This window comes from Aptenodytes patagonicus, chromosome 2 (genome assembly GCF_965638725.1).
Source record: "Aptenodytes patagonicus chromosome 2, bAptPat1.pri.cur, whole genome shotgun sequence".
Taxonomy (NCBI): Eukaryota; Metazoa; Chordata; class Aves; order Sphenisciformes; family Spheniscidae; genus Aptenodytes; species Aptenodytes patagonicus.
In genome coordinates this window covers 67,384,818-67,401,097 of record NC_134950.1, presented here as the reverse complement: position 1 = coordinate 67,401,097, position 16,280 = coordinate 67,384,818, and the positions used below count along the sequence as shown (strand labels likewise).

The window sequence follows — 16,280 nt, the reverse complement described above, 5'->3', positions numbered from 1 at the left end:
AAAGCTCAAGAGCTCTCAAGGAGCCAGGTGCTGTGCTCACATGCAGGAGCAGAGCACAAACCACAAGCAGCTACTTCTGAACACAGTTCTCGTAACATAAAGAAGCCCAAATTAGAAAATAGCAAAGAAAAATGTCATATCGTTAATTATTCTCTAATTAGGACATCTAAGATTTCTACCTAGATAGTTTTCCCTAGGAATAGGAATCCAATAGGACAATCCAGCCATTGCTATCGCGAAAGTTCACAACAGCTCTAGCACAAAAGCCTACAGATCATGCGGCAATCTTCCCCCTTATGTTATACTGCAGCATATCCAGCTAACTTTAGGATCTAATCTAAAATCAAAGCATTCCTCTCCCCAAAGCTTATCTGTTCCTCGACATTCCAGTGAAAGTTATTTTTATTTTGTGCCCTCTGTCACTTATGCTGAAAGCAAGCCAACCTACACAGTGCTGTCAGGAAGCAGGGGACCCACACTGTTTTTATGACTGATATTTAAAAAAAAAAAAAAGCCTAATCATTTTATTATCTTTATTTTGAAAACTTGCCAGCAGGCTTTGACTACTGCTCAGGATTAATCAGCTGTTGAAATTAACCAGGGAAACCCAGTGTGGAAAATTAGAAGTCCCTGTATGGAATCTGCGTGTCCTGTTACGATGTATGGGGAAGTGCCCCTACACCTGTTGGACGTGCCAGGACAGCAGGAGGTGAAATGCCCAGCTGTTTCACACAGGGAGAGCAATATGCTGGCCTGACGCACCAGGGGCTCTGCAGCACCGACCCCAGCACAAGCACCAAAGTCCACGTGTCCAGCATCCTGCACATGAGCAGAGCTGTACATGCTGCACAAACTGATGCCTTCAGGTGGCCCTGCCTGCGAAGGACACTAGTACCCTGCCACCTTACCACAGCCACGTAATGGCCCTATCCCCTAATTACTTGTGCTGAAGCCCCAGGAGCAACCTCCCATCCCATCTGCATTACAAGCTCAGGACAGTGCTTTTACGAAGGCGCGACATTTGAAATGGTACGATAGAGCCATTGGCTCTTGCCATACATTTAGTCCCTAAGTGCCACTCAGTTACCAAAAAGTACCTATCCCCTGTAATCAAGTCAGTGCTTAGCCCCCTCTTCATCAGGCTGAAGAGACTTGACCAGCGCCTGCTGCTGCAGGAGCTCAGTTCCAGGTTCACCTCTCCTGCTGCTTCCTTCTGCGTCCATCTGCCCAAACCAGTGCCTGGTCGGGCCAGTCACTGCTCACGGACCTCGACTCCAGACAACGTCCATGTCGAGTTTTAAGCTGTTTTTCCCCATCCTCTGAGCAAAGAAAGGACCTTTTATTTTCCTCAGATACTTTCAGTGATGTCCCAGCAGAGATCAAATTCACTTACAAAAGCATGCCTGGGGAGAGAGAAGCAGCAGTGGAGTGCTAGAAAGCTTAAATTATTTATAAACAGTAAATAAATTAGAAAGGAACTGGTAATATGAGCTCTGCACAAGGGCTTCTCTGTTCTGCTAAGCAGTAAGATGAGCGAAGAAAACTCTTCTCTGGTCAAAGAAATGGAAGAGGAGCAGCAGATCACAGGGACAGGCCATGACTGCATGCAGGGGTCTAGTTGCTCCTACAGTCCGGCTAACAGGACTAATTCAGCCCAGTAAATAAAACCAACATTAGCGTTCATCTTACTTGCCTTGATTTTAACACACCCATATATGTTCAACCACGGCATTTTAGGATAAATGCAGCCCAAAGACCCCGGAAAGTTTGTTTTCATTCCTTCCTCTGCCACAGGCTTTGTGTGTGTCCTCAGACTGGTTTCTTTGGGCGTTGCAACACTAGAGGCACAGTTTTAGGCTTAACCAGGCAAAGCTAGGTAAATTTTTATACCAAAACAAGTGCAATAGCGAACTACTGAGGAGACCTGTGAGAAAGGAGAGGTTCCCTCTGTGGAGGCAGAGGATTAGATTAATGAAAACCAACCAGTTGCATCCAGTAGAAGAACAGATCGCAAGGCCAGGAGAGGGATGGTAACGTCCTTGGGATTTCAGGGTGGTCACAGGCCTCAGGAAACTTTCCATTTTACATACACATTGCCAATATAGAAATAGCATCATCATGTCCTACCTTTAAAGAAAAAAAAAAAAAAATCAAGCAAACATATACCACAAGTGCTTTGCTGCACTACTTCTCCCCCTCTGGGGAAAGACGGGATAAATCTTATATTACAGATGTCAGTCATGTGTCTTGATGTACTTACTATTGAAAGATACTCGGATCGTATGGGAATGATAATGTTATGGAAACGCCAAACAGAAGGAGCCGCTCTTGTGTTTCTATTAAGATATACTAAAAAGGAATCTGGGTTAAAATGTATAGCTCGGTCGGATTAGTGTTAAGCAGCAAGCGCTAGATGGTGATGAGCAGCTCGCCTACGCATCATGATAGTAAGGGTGCTAAGCTCGGTTTCTGAAGCCAGATGACGTCAGGCAGCTGTTTCTTCTTTTTCTATAACTATTATGGAATAATCCGAGCTGTTGTAGGAGAAAAAGCTGGAAAGTGCCAATCTTTGATACGCGAGAAACCACAACCCAATGAATTGTATACCAAAAAAAAAAAAAAAAAAAAAAAAAGGAAAGAAAATTAATTCCGGGGGCGGGGCGGGGGGGGTGTTAGTCTTGGTTTGGAGGGCGCTAAGGCAGCAGTAAGAGGGGGTTTAAAAACGCCTCCCGGCGGAGCGGCTGCCGGGGGGCTGCCGCCCTCTCCCGTCCGAGCGCGGCGGCGGCGGCGGCGGCGGCGGCGGCCCCGGGACACCCGGCCGGCGGGCACGGCCGCGCTGGGCTGCCCGGGCCCTCCCGCAGCCCCTCCCTGTCTTTCCTTCTCAGGTCTGGCTGGCTTCGCTCGGCTCTGCCCGGGAGATCAATACGAGGTACGTCTGGGTTGGTTTATGGTTGGTTTGACAGCAGAGGAATCCAAAGGAAGGCAGAGTCCCGCCGCTTTTTACATCGCAATGAAGAAAGCCTTTTCACGTCAGCACCCCAAGAAACAGCTATTATTTTTCCTGTATATGCTCTGAAAAACCTTGCGGTTCTCTTTATGTCTGCCTATGTCAGGGCATCTGTCAGAAGACCTGAAAATTATACTCAGAGCATTGGATGATGGCTATTCGAAGAACTACAAGCTTTTTTTTGTTTTTAATTTAAAAAAATTAAATTAAAAGAAAAAACAAACCCACAAGCAAAACCCCCTTATTTTTTAAGTGTCTCCCAGAACGAGGGCGTGCTTCTCCCTGTCTTATTCGTGACAAACACTTCTAATTCCCCCGGAAAAAAGCATATGCCCCATCCCATGCACGCAGAGCAAATTGAACAAGTCCTTGCAAGCATCCTTTACTGAATGTTTAGATTTTACTTCATCATAAAGCAGAGTAGCAGAAAGATACAGAATAACCATTTCTTGAGACCCAGATGTTACCTTCTGTGAGGCTGTGTCAGGATCTCTGGTCACTGCAGCGTTCCAGTGGAGAACATCAAGCACGTTAATTGGAGGTGGATTAAAATAAAAGCCTCCAGCTCTATCCAGAACAGAGCTAACCCTGCAAGAAATCCGCAGCGGCTGAATAACGGATCCCCCCAACCTGTACTTCCCTGCTGTCTTGATCATCACTTCATTTGTTCCCACTCATTCCCTGTGACAAATCTCTTCTGCTGCTTTCATGCCTGCAAGCAGCGTGTGCTTCCTCTGCGGGGCCGATCAGTTGGAGCAGGTCTCTCCCAGCTGGCCCCGCAGCCCAAAACGGGCTTGCTGCTCTTACCGCTTCAAATTATGTTACTGCACTGTGGGTCTCATTCATTTTCCATCACCAGCCAGCCAAAGCCTCGCAGCTCCGGAGGCCTCTGATGGGGGATGGCCAAAAGCTCACCTACCCTCTCCCCTGCCTGGGAAGGCGCAAGCTGTAGGTGTTAGGAAAGGTCACAGGGGCTTTTATCCTGCCCTCCCAAATCTTACACACACACACCACCCCCCCCCGCACTGCAGCTTTCCCTGTAAATAGAGTTAAAACTCCTGCAGCTTCTTTGTTATGAGTCATCGAGTTATATGAAGGTGAAAGTTGGGGTGAGGGGTGCCTTACCGAAAGGAACGATTAGGAGAGCTGAGAGGCAGCTCTCCTGCAGGATAGACCTTTTCCTTCGGGCTCGATGGGAAGCAGAAGGGCAGCACCTACACCACTAACTCTTCCAACCTACTTCAGACCCTTTCCCCAAGTCTGTTTCTGATATTCGTGCATCAAGAGAGCAGATTTCTCAAGAAAATAAGAGGGTTTTTCTTTTTCAGATTTTCATGCGTTATGGTCGCCAGCGATGGAAACTGAAAGGCAGAATAGAAGTGAATGGCAAGCAAAGCTGGGACGGAGAAGAAATGGTTTTCCTCCCTCTCATTGTTGGACTGATCTCCATTAAGGTATGCAAGCAAGGCAGGAGTCAAGAAGCTGCCTTCTCATGCACCATCAGCAAAAAGGCAGCAGCAGATCATTAAACTCTTTGGAAGTGAGCCAGCATTAGTATTTCCAACACACCTACTAGAATGAAGTGCTATAGTATTGTCCAATCTAGATGCTACAAGACTGTAATCAGTTTGGGAGTCCTGTGGGAGACGTTGTCCTAACTCTCCCCAGGCTGCTGTCATAGCCGTACTAACACGACCTTTGCCTCACATTGCTCTCCAGCAACTCAGATTATTTGCACCAAAGCAAGGGAACACTAGAAACTTGTTTGCTAACAGTATTCAGGAAAACAACAGCAATGAAAAACTCCAAACCAAAAAAATCCCACTACTGATGAGTTTTTTAATACTGCTCAGGTAAGAGAGCAGCATCTGCTGATCTGGAGGAATACATAGGGCTCTCATTTGAACACACACAGGGCCAGCTGGGCATAAGCTGGAACAGTCCTGAGGTCCAGTCTCACCACCCTGTGCAGAACAGCAGTGCTACGCTGTGAGGTAGCAGCGCTGTGAGGTTTCTGCTCACAGTGAGATGGAGGTGCGTAGAAAAACCACTCTGACCTTTTTAGCAGCTTCCTAGAGCACAGAAGTTCCCAAAATTTCTTAATGAAAGTCCCTCTGGCTCCATGCCCTGTCCCCCGGGGAAAGAACAACTTTTAGAACTCCTAGCAATCAGCGGCGACTTTTCCTCCTAAACCAGAGTCTTTCCATCACTGCTCCATCCCCTCATTGCCCCAGAGTTACAGGAGATGAATAGAATAGGGCTCCCTTGGGAATTACTAAGTAGGCCAGCTACATCAGGAGATTGCCTGACATGAAAATTGTCAGTTGCTGAGAGAATATTAGACAGGAAAACTTCCAATATGCTCTTCCTGTTCCTACTCTTCCCTTGGGCTCTGCTTATGGTCACTGCAAAAGACCAAATACAAGGTCAGATAGCCCCTTGGGCTGAGCTAGTATGGTTGTTCTCTTCTGACACCCATAAAAACATAAAGAAAACATAGAAGCATGATCATAAAAAAATAATAAATCTAAATTTCCCCTAAGTTATGAAGATGCAACAAACATAGTTACATTTTAGAAGCCTTTTAGGAAGGGCTCCAGGCCAGAAAATCAAAACCATTGCCTTGTAATTAAGGATTGCAATGCCTTGTGTGGTCCTAGATATCCTGTTCTTGTCTCTTACAGGTCACAGAAGTTAAAGGGCTTGCTACTCACATCCTTGTGGGAAGTGTTACCTGTGAGACGAAAGACCTGTTTGCAGCTCGGCCTCAGGTGGTTGCAGTAGACATTAACGACCTTGGCACAATAAAGCTGAACCTTGAAATCACTTGGTAGTAAGTAGAGCTGGCTGGTCGGTCGGTCGGTCACTGGGTCAAGTAGTTGTAAAAATTCAACCAAAGAGAAAAGGTCCATGTGGTCTCTTCTCTCCTTTTTGCTCCCCGCTGAGGCAGATGGGGAAGGAATTGTGGCCCAGGTTTGGGAGATGAGAAATAGTTTGTGGTCAACCACCGTATTCCTGTGTTACCTGTGGCAAATAGGTTTGTACCTAGTTTCTTAGTTGTGCCTATTTCAGCTGTTACAATAGGCGTGGTGAGACATGTGAAACTCATAGTGGTGAGACATCACAGAATTGACTAAAGTGTATACTTCTTCCCCAAGCTCAAGAAAGGGACGTAACTGAGTCTTCATATATTCATTAGTTTTTTCTAATATTAGCATAAAGTTCAGTGGAGTTGCCCTGGATTCATGCTAGCCTAGCCAAGTTCAGAAGCTGGCCCATCTTTAAAAGCTGGCTTTTATGGGCTTCATACATGGCCTGAGGGTGGTGGGAAATCTCCCAGCATTGTCCATCTGCGTTGGTAAGCATAGGTAAGCTGATGGTGTTAGGATTCAAACCCAATTCCCATGGCACTTTAATAAAATTGGTAACTGTCATTTCTGAAGAAGCATTGATGCTTTTAGCTTTTACAGTCATGTATGCTGTTTCTTGTAATGCAATAAACATGAAGCCAGCAGTAACAGCTACTGGTTTCCTTTATAATGCAACAGCTCTATTAATAGTAGAGCACCTTTCTCATTAGTATGTGTGACACTTGTCAGCTCAAATGCAAGAATACTTTTCATGTGAGAAGAATAACATCAGACTACGCTACATAAATGATTTCTGAGAGTAGAATACTTTTATCAGAACCGAAAACCACACTTCTGAGCCTGCTGTCTAATTAACATTTTCTTTTAAACACTTCTGTTAAAAAACTTGCTACCTCTGGGTTTTGATGTGCTAATAAACCACCTTTTCAAAAATCCCTTCCATGGACCTGAAATTCCTTCTCGCTCAGCCTAACAACCATTTTTTTTCTGCTTGTGCGTCCATAGCCCCTTTGATGTTGAAGACTTGACCCCGTCCACAGGAAATGTGAGCAAGGCATCTGCTCTCCAGAGGAGACTGTCCATGTACAGCCAAGGCACTCCAGAAACGCCAACCTTCAAGGACCACTCATTCTTTGTAAGCTCTGTTTGGCTTCATGTTTATGTAATGAGAAGCCCTAGAGCACTTCAAACACTGCAAATGCTTCATTGCTTTACGCATCTAAGCTTTTTTTCCCTGGTTCCAGCAGGTTACCCTTACAAATGCTTCTAAAGCAAGTGCATTCCTAGCTGCTAGTCCTAAAAGGTGACTGATCGTGGCATCTTTGAAACTATGTGGCCAATTATTGCATACCTATTCTTCTTGCCTGACTGCTATAATACTTGAATAATCTTTATGAAATGTGTGTTTGTTTTGTAACAGTAACAACCATTATAGCACTAGTATTTTTAATGCATCCCATGGTCAAGTTTGCCCCTGTACCGAAGATATTCACAGGGTGCTCTTACATTTTGCATTAATCAAATTCTGAATGCTTAATCAGGACTGTGTATTAAGCCGAATAGGCCATCTGTACAGATAGGAATTTTACAAGTGCTGCATCCCATGCCTGTAATTTAGTACTCTGCTACAAAGCGTTCCTTTAACTTGCCCCTCCTCACACCCTGTTTGCTTTAACTGTTGAAGAAATGGCTGCATCCCCTGCAAGGCAGGCCAAAGTTGACAATCTTAGATGCTCTGCAAGACACTTTCTTTGACAAGCTTCGCCGCAGTCGCTCTTTTAGTGACCTGCCATCGCTCAGGCTAAGCCCAAAAGCAGGGCTAGAGCTATATGTGAGTCCTGGTTTTCGTTTGGTGAAGGATTTTTTCGGTCCCCGTGTGGCATCTCCATTCCCACGCATGCTTCATGTGTTGCTCTCTGTTGCAACTCACTCATTTTGCTGACTGATTAGAGGGGAGAACATGACCGTGAGAGCCCATGCTGCTCGCCTTAAATGAAAGTTCCTCTTGGTTTCTACAGGGATAATGATCAGAAGCCAACTATCTGTGGGCAGAGAGCAGGGCAGGAATACAAGCCAACATGGTATTCTTAAAAATGGCCTGCTACGCTGATTGATGTTATACATTTGCCTAGTAACATGACTTTCAGATGCTAAAAGTATACCCATGTCGGGGGAAAGAAGAAATGAACCTTTCAGTATAATTACGTTTAGGGAAAAAAGCTGCTAATAGTGCTGGGAAAAAAAGATGCGAGTTTTGGACACTTTAACCTTATGCACCTTACCAACATGCGAATGCCTACAGTTCTTTCCAGCAAATTGTCAGCAAAACAGTAGTTGCCTTTCATCTGTGCTGTGCATTTCTGTGAGTTGGCCACATAACAGAGCAAGGTTTGTAGGTCAGATAGGCAGGTTGTGACTCCTATAGTGATTTTTCCCCATAGGTCAGTCAGAGAGATGAACATATGTATATGCTGTGATCATTTTGGGGTCTGTATACGCTGTTTTTGCTTCCTAAATGATAAATGTCCTGGTCAATACACCACCACACAAATTCTTCTGTTTCATTTCGGCAGAAACTCATGTTGAACAGGACTCCTGTGTAACTCATGTTCAACAATTATTAGAGATGTCCATGCCACAGGCAGAACATACTTTCAACAGAAAAGAAATAGCATAGTAACATCACCATTAAAATGCCATGACACTAGAGAAACTTTTGGAGCAAACTGTGCTAAATTTTAGGGATTGCTATTTTAGAAGTCAGAAAATAAATACAACGGAAATCTATAATGGGTACGAAAATGCAGCCAAGGTGGCTTAAGTGCAATCCCATTAAAAAGAAACATGCTGTAGGAACTAGAGCAGTGCAGTGGAAATGCTGCCTGAGGGAATCTGGTAGGACGAGCAGAATTCATGTCTCTGTTCTGGGACTCGCTTCCTAGAGCTTTCTTCTTACCAGAGAGACGCTAAGCCCAAGTTTTCCAGCAGTTTTCCTGCTGAAATCAGGAGCCATGCCAGATGAAAGCAGAAGTTGGATTTGAAATATTTTCCCCATCTCTCAAGTCTTGAATGCTTCTTTAATCTTTTTCCTTGCGTTTTTCTCTCCCAGGCACATACTGTATTTTTTTTCTCTTTCCAGTGCTACATGAAAAACATTTTCTCTCTTCTCTATTATCTTTTCAGTCGAATTTGCCAGATGACGTCTTTGAAAATGGAACGGCAACCACCGAGAAGCGACCTCTTTCTTTCACTTTTGGCGACCTGCCTTATGAAGACCGCGTGCCCCCTGCCAATGCAGCAGAGTCCTCTTCTGCTCATGTCAGCTCCAGCCCTGACATTACCGCGACCCCCACCCAGCACCGAGCTCTCCAGTCCTCCAAGAGCTCAAGCCTGGACTGTAGCAGCAGTGACTCCCGCAGAGACTCTGTCGCTGAGCCGAAGGACCTGCCGTCCCAGGGAGAGGGAGCAGTGGTTGAGAACAAGGCCACCCCACGGGCAGCTCCTGAAGTTTGCCAAAAAAACTCCGACGCTGGGAGCGATCGTGTCTTTATAGAGACAAGCGTCCCGGTGTCTCTCCTGCAGGACACAGATGAAGGTTCAGAGCTCAAGCCTGTGGAGCTGGATACCTATGAGGGCAACATCACGAAGCAGCTGGTAAAAAGGCTTACATCAGCAGAGGCACCCATGACCCCAGAGAGGCTGCCGTGTGAGGGATCGATTAGTGGGGAATCAGAAGGATATAAGTCTTATCTCGATGGAAGCATTGAAGAAGCCTTGCAAGGGCTTCTCTTAGCTCTTGAGCCACATAAAGAGCAGTATAAGGAGTTTCAGGACCTGGACCAAGAAGTGATGCATCTGGATGACATCCTAAAAGTGAGTACGTTTTCGGAAAATACTACCCTAAAGAAAATCTGAGCAGGTAGAATCTCCTCCCCTGCCTCGCAAACATCAAAGTAGGGTTTTTGGAGATCAGTAAAATTCGTTAGTAGCAGTAGATTTGCTCCTGCTTGGAGCATCCCTTCACAGCGTTGCATTTTTAAACTTGTCTGCAATGTGCTTACCATAGCCTTGTATCCTCAAGCAATGGATCTTTTAATCTACTCGAACCTGGGGGAAAGAGAAAAAGGTGCAGTGGCAGAGGGGTAATTAAATTATACCCTTCTGTGAAGAAACTACTTGTGAACCCATTGTTTGTGCCATACTGGAGATCAGATTATATCCAACCTTCTGTCTTTAAAATCTGTGGGTGACATCCTCAGTGGGTTTACTGTAGCATACTACCCCTGAACTCCGTGGAGCCGTGCAAAACGACACCAGCTGAGGATCAGGCCTTGTAGCCATAGAAGCTGAATTTTCTAGATTGCCAAAGAGATTTAGAAGCATAAATCTCACTGAAGGTTGCCATCCCCACATCGCCTAGGCTTTTTCCAAGCCTTTTCTTTTTCCCCCATCCATTTTTAAAATGAGAGACATCCTGTCATTACACCAGGATGGACATAATGTTGAAAATTAGAAAGAAGAAAAGGGTTTTGCATGTGTGTTGTTAATACGTTTCCTGCCGATCACTGTGACTCATACCTCCCCTATGAATAATAACTCATGACGCATTACTGTGCAAAGAGTATTATATGGGAAATAATAATTTCAAATGCTTCATATTCATATGCAAGTTGGTCTGCTAGTCATTTAAGCCTCATCATTTAAAAACATGGCTGAGGAGGAAGGAGGGAAGCATTTACCCTTCAGCATTATCTTTTTACAAAAAAACTGTGTTAACATCTTTGTTTCCATTGGTGTTTGCAACTGCATAGTACTTTCCCAAATTAAGTGCTTTTTTGACAGCCTGCAGCCCCTGTTTCTTGCATTATTTCCCAAGGAGGCTCAAGCAGGCAAAGCTACCATTAATATTATTTTTTAACTTCTTGGCTGCTCTGCAGCTTGTACAAAGAGGTCAACTATCCAAACAGCAGAGGGACAATGGAGACTGTTTATTTACGCTCCTTTTATCAGAAGTTACAAAGGGACAGACATGGGATGGGGGGGAAGACAGAGGACAGACGTGCGCAGACAGGATTCCTGCACACTGGAGAAGGACGCCTTTTCCAGATATGCTTTATGTCTGCGTGCCGCCTATTGATCAGCTTGCAGACCAACACCCAGCATCGCCAGCAGCCGTGCTGGGCTCCCCATGCAAAAAGGTTGAGCTTGAATCCAGCTGTGGCTGAAGAAATCTCTCTTGGCAATATCAGACGGGCAGAGAAAAGGAGAAGCCCACATGTTGCTGTTTGCTTTTGCCTGAAGAAGCTCCGCTACCAGCCCTGAAAGAAATGGTAGCTAAAACCATCGGCGCCGCAGAGGAAGCGAGATACAGCACCCACCTGTGTCACGGAGGTGTTGGGAAGTGTGTTTGATCAGCTAATGACTGTACGGTCAGTTTAAGGTGTCAAGCATCGTAAGTGCTAACATATGACCATTATAGCATTAATATTGTGTGCAAATGAATTGGAAACAAAACTCCAAGCCTCCTCAGCCTTAGAGGAGGTGGTGCTGAGTCTGAACTCGAAGGCCAATGCATTTCTTTCTGCAAACCAAGACAAAGTCCTGGCTCCTGGCTGGGACTGGAAGATGTGGCTTGTGGAACAGCACCGGTGGCTCCGGGCTGTTTCTGGTCAAATAACGACAGTGCTAAAGGTGTTGAAGTCATTGCACAAACCAATGGAGGTGATCCCTCAAGTTATATCTGATCCTGCAAGGTGACCCTGGAAGCAACTCTGTGGGCATGTCTGGATGAACCGCCACATGGGACCAGGGCCTTTGATATTTCCTACAGCAACAGCGGGGCTTCAGTTGCATTTTTTCCCAGCAGTGAGACAGGATGGCTTCGCCCCTCTCTAGCACTGTTAATTTCCAAGTTACAATACTGCCTTTCTCTGTCACTTAGGTGTCTGATGCCTGATTGCTTTTCCTTGATAAGCCATGTGGCTTCAAAGGCCACAAAAGTCCATTCATCCCATGAATAAATCTGCAGATATGGGACCAAATTCATTCCTGCCTAAGGTCCGTTGGAGTTACAGCTGGAATAAATCCAATAGTGCCATTGGATATGTGTAAATTGGCTTCTGCAGCTAGGACAGCAGTTATGGAACGTGCCTTCCCCTTTCAACTTCCAGTGCGTTAATTGCCGTCTCTCCTTTTGGAGGGCACCGAAAGCTGCATCGCTTGGATTCAAGATGTACTTCTCATTTCTATAAAACACATCAAATTTTGCTTTTGAGGGTTTTCCTTTCGGGAAGAGAGGGGGTAGGATGGGGAGGGGAGGAGGAAGGGAAGGGTTTTTCCAGTTCTCAGGCTTTGATTGTATATACTATGAATATGAAGGTTTGAAATGAATAGCCAATAAAATGAAGTTTTAAAAATAAAATGAAGAATTTGAAAGTTTTAAGCTTTATCCTTTTTTTTCTTTTCTTTCAGTAGTAGCTAATATCTGGGGTTTTCATTGGTTTGTTCTGCCTTTGCAGTGCAAGCCAGCAGTAAGCCGAAGCAGGTCCTCCAGTTTAAGTCTAACAGTTGAAAGTGCTTTAGAAAGCTTTGATTTCCTGAACACCTCTGACTTTGATGATGAGGATGGTGGTGGTGTGGAGGTTTGTAATGGTGGAGGAGGTGCAGACTCGGTATTTTCAGACACTGAGATTGAGAAGAATAGGTAAGTTTGTAGTAACTGCCAGCTGTGCTTCGCCAAACTGATACCCTAGCTCTTTGTCGCTAACAGGGGATCCCGGTGCACACATTATTCAAGGAAGACTGACTAATCCTTGATGAGTTTATAGGGTCAGAGGGTTCCCTGTGGCTGCTGCATACAAAATCTTTAGCTTCCAGGATCATTTTTTTCCTGTTCAAATATATGCAATCTGTCCTCCAAAGGAGAAGGGTAAATTAAATTAAGCTGATATCAATACTGGCAGAGCCTCTTCCTTGACATAGGTTTGGACCTGGCTTTCCTTGGATGTAATTACTAATTCCTCTGTGGTTTTTCCCCCCCTCCCTTTGTCTTTTCTCTCTAGCCGAATGAGTCTTTGCAGTGGATTAAGCTTGTCAGTAACAGTAACACAGGGCCAGATTTAAGCAGCATGGTGTAGGTTTCCTTTGGAATGTAAGAGTGATGACTGGTACTCTGTTCATGGCCCTGCGTGTTACCTGCCCTTCTTTCATCACTTTTGGTCTTTCTGAGAAAAAAAAAAAAAAGCAATAAAAAAAAAGCTGTGGTGTTTGTGTCGTGGTCTGCCGTTGTTGTGTGACCTTAAGATGCTGTGTTTCAATCATTAGATCCTAAAAGCATGTTTGCATCCTCGGAGCTGACACGATGCCCAGCAGGCACGTAAGCGGCACAAGAGATGGGAAAAAAGAAAAGAACATGGTTCCCTTGCACCCCACGCTTTCCGACCAGGGAGCTATACTTCTCACAGCTTATCGTGGCCTGTTTAAAACAAGTTTGAGTGCAAACAAGCAACCACCATGAAGTTCCCATCATCTCACTGCATATCCTCTTTACAGAATAAGACTTGGTGGGAAGAAAAACTTGGAAAATTGTGTTGCTTGCTAAATTGGCACTCTGAGCTCAGTTCAGTCTGCCTTGATTTAAGGGTCTGGCTTTAACCAGGCACTTTTGCATAAATTTAACTTAAGCAGCAAAAATTTAAGTTTGTTATAAGCTGACTTAGAAAGCAACTAAAATCTTTTAAGTTAAAGTAGAAGTTAAAATTTCATTTTTTTTCCCCTCTGGCTCATCCCCGGGCAGTGTAGATTCCCGCTTCCATTTTTAGATGTGTAAATGTGTGACTCAGTGTAAAGATTGCAAGTGTTGAAACTTCTGAACTTGCAGCCAAATACACTTGCCATCTGGGGACTGACCTCAGACTTTGCATTTAAACATAGGGAGGACCATTTGGACAAGAAGACAATGTTGGAAATAATGATTTAAAACACAGTGAGACCAGCTTTACGCTCTTACAGAAACGATTGGCAAAGTAAACTGTACGTGTTGTACCTAAAACAGCATATGAAAACATCATGTCTCTTACTCCAGCAGTGGTTTTCCTTTCCTTCTGCAATGAGCATTAACTTTGGCACCAGGAGGACACCGAAAGCACGGAGCTGTTCTTAGCAGCTCGGTGCTTGGGATGGCACAAATTGTGATGGTGCTTAACCCAGAGTGACTGGGGAGATGATTTACGAACAGATGGGAAAAAAACACTGTCACCACCAAGTGACAGTAACTGGGGATTAAAAAGGCTTTCTGGTGAGGGCATCGCATCGCTCAAGGCAAACCAGTCAGGGGACAGAGAGCTGTCCCCTCGGTGGGTGCAGCCCTTCCATGCCTGGCCAGGGCAGCACTGCTGCTTTGTGATATGATGTGCTCATTGCGAGGTTTCTGGCTGCTTTCAGCTCTTCTGCTGTGCTTGTTGCTCGTTGCCCTGAGTGAGCGTGTGCGTGTGTGTGTCTGCCGTGGCGGTGGTCGGCCCTGCACTGACGTCCCTCATCCCTCCCTCCTCCGCAGTTACAGGACGGAGCACGCAGAAGCCAGAGGCCACCTGAGCGAAGCTCTCACCGAGGACACGGGTGTGGGCACCAGCGTGGCCGGCAGCCCTCTGCCTTTGACCACAGGGAACGACAGCCTCGATATAACCATAGTTAAGCACTTGCAGTATTGCACGCAGCTCATTCAGGTACTAGGCCCAGCTCATTTGAGGCATACGTTTCAAAATTTTTCCTCCAGGCACTGGTGTGCCCGTGACATGGGGTATGAGCAGGCTGGCAAGGTCAGCACTGCTCCTGGGAGGCAGCGGGAGTGCAGGGCAGGGACAGCCGCTGTGATGGGGTAGGAAGGCGACACCCTTCACTCTCAATGGGAAAAGCCTCCATTGTTTCCATCCTGGCCCATCTCGGAGCAGAACTGACATGCAAACTATGGGGCACTTTGCAGGTGCTGCCCAGCAGGACTGACAGGCAGCGCAGCAGATAACAGGGGCAGCCCCTGCTCTGGGTTACAAATGTTCACTGGCTTCACCAGGAGGTCCTAAATGAGATTGGTCCCCAGTTAAGGCAGGCCATGCCTTCAGAGGTAAAGCAGAAGCCCGTGGCCCCACTGTTTAACCGAGCCCCAGACAAGGCTGCGATGTTCAAGAGCAGAAACGAATTTCTGCATGTGAGCTGGAGAGATTGTCTGCAACACACAGAGTGAAGGCAGCGCATGACAGCCCTCCTGGGACATCGAAATTGTATGTTCGTGCTCGCAACTAACTAGCACAACCTTTTAGAGGTTTTTTTTCAGAGCCCAAGCACAGCAAATGTGATTTTAAACCTCTAGCAAGCCACTCTAGCAAGCGAGGGCATCAGGGTTTTCCTGACAAATCAAAACATACTGCAGCTTCCTCTTTGCAATTATTTGACTCTTCCATCTTAGATATAATTAACTTTATTTTCCCAAAGGCCCACTGAAGCAATACAGAGCGAGTATGATTCCAGCACCCTTAGTGCTGAGCTAGACACTCTGCTGATTCAAAAGTATGAGAAAAAGGGAGGTTTTTGGCTTAAATACAAGCGTACACAGTAAATATGCAGCTGGGGGAGGCAAGCTCGAACTATGTCCACACACAGAGCAGATTTGATATGAACAATATTTATGTGGACTGCTGAAGAAAATGCAGATGTCAGCAGCAGGGAGTAGTATCAAGGAAAAAGCACCAGATTAATAAAGACACCTGAGTAGTTGATCAGAGGTGAAACGGAGTGGAGAAAGAGTGACCTGTGGTTTGCCTCCAGGCAGGTATGTCCTGAAAGTCCATGGCCTGTGTTATGCGAAAGTCAGACTAATATTCTTTTCTGGCTTTAATGCTTATAATGATGGATTCCTTTAGCTTTGCAGATTGTACAAATCAGAAATTATTTATGCAAATGGCTGCTTGGATACTCAAGTGCCTGGATCTGGATGTAGATGTTAAAGATGTAAGCAACAATGCATATCAACCAGGACCATAAAATATCCCGGAGACAAAAAACTTTTGAAGTTAAGGAGATCCCATCATTCCAGACAATGAATTTGCCATTGCACTTCTTCAGGTGCCAGGTGTTTTGGAGGTTTTTGTTTTCTTCTGAGGTTTTTTTTGGTTCAATGACTCCTTTTCGTCTCTTCCCATTTGTCTTCACCAGCAAATTGTGTTCTCCAGTAAAACACCATTCGTGGCAAGAGACCTCCTGGATAAGCTGTCCAGGCAGATCCTTGTGATGGAGAATATCGTGGAGATCAGCACTGAGAACTTGGGAAACATCACCTCTCTTACTGATGGTAAGAGACAAGTTAGGGGGTTTCCTTCTGAAAAGGGTTTGTTTGGGCACGTGTGCCTGCT

At 45.4% G+C, this 16,280-nt stretch overlaps 1 protein-coding gene across 2 annotated transcripts in view; it reads left to right on the top strand.

The window, feature by feature from the left end:
- RIPOR2 (RHO family interacting cell polarization regulator 2) overlaps window positions 1–16,280 on the top strand; it is a 68,646-nt gene that overhangs the window by 43,538 nt on the left and 8,828 nt on the right. The window contains exons 9-16 of one of the 2 annotated variants that reach the window (XM_076330119.1): window positions 2,886–2,929; window positions 4,336–4,461; window positions 5,692–5,840; window positions 6,883–7,012; window positions 9,061–9,750; window positions 12,939–13,009; window positions 14,432–14,600; window positions 16,084–16,219. In XM_076330119.1, the coding sequence (XP_076186234.1) occupies window positions 2,886–2,929; window positions 4,336–4,461; window positions 5,692–5,840; window positions 6,883–7,012; window positions 9,061–9,750; window positions 12,939–13,009; window positions 14,432–14,600; window positions 16,084–16,219 (1,515 nt within the window). Of the gene's footprint in view, window positions 1–2,885; window positions 2,930–4,335; window positions 4,462–5,691; window positions 5,841–6,882; window positions 7,013–9,060; window positions 9,751–12,395; window positions 12,581–12,938; window positions 13,010–14,431; window positions 14,601–16,083; window positions 16,220–16,280 lie in introns of both variants that reach the window. The other variant, XM_076330118.1, reaches the window with a different exon arrangement.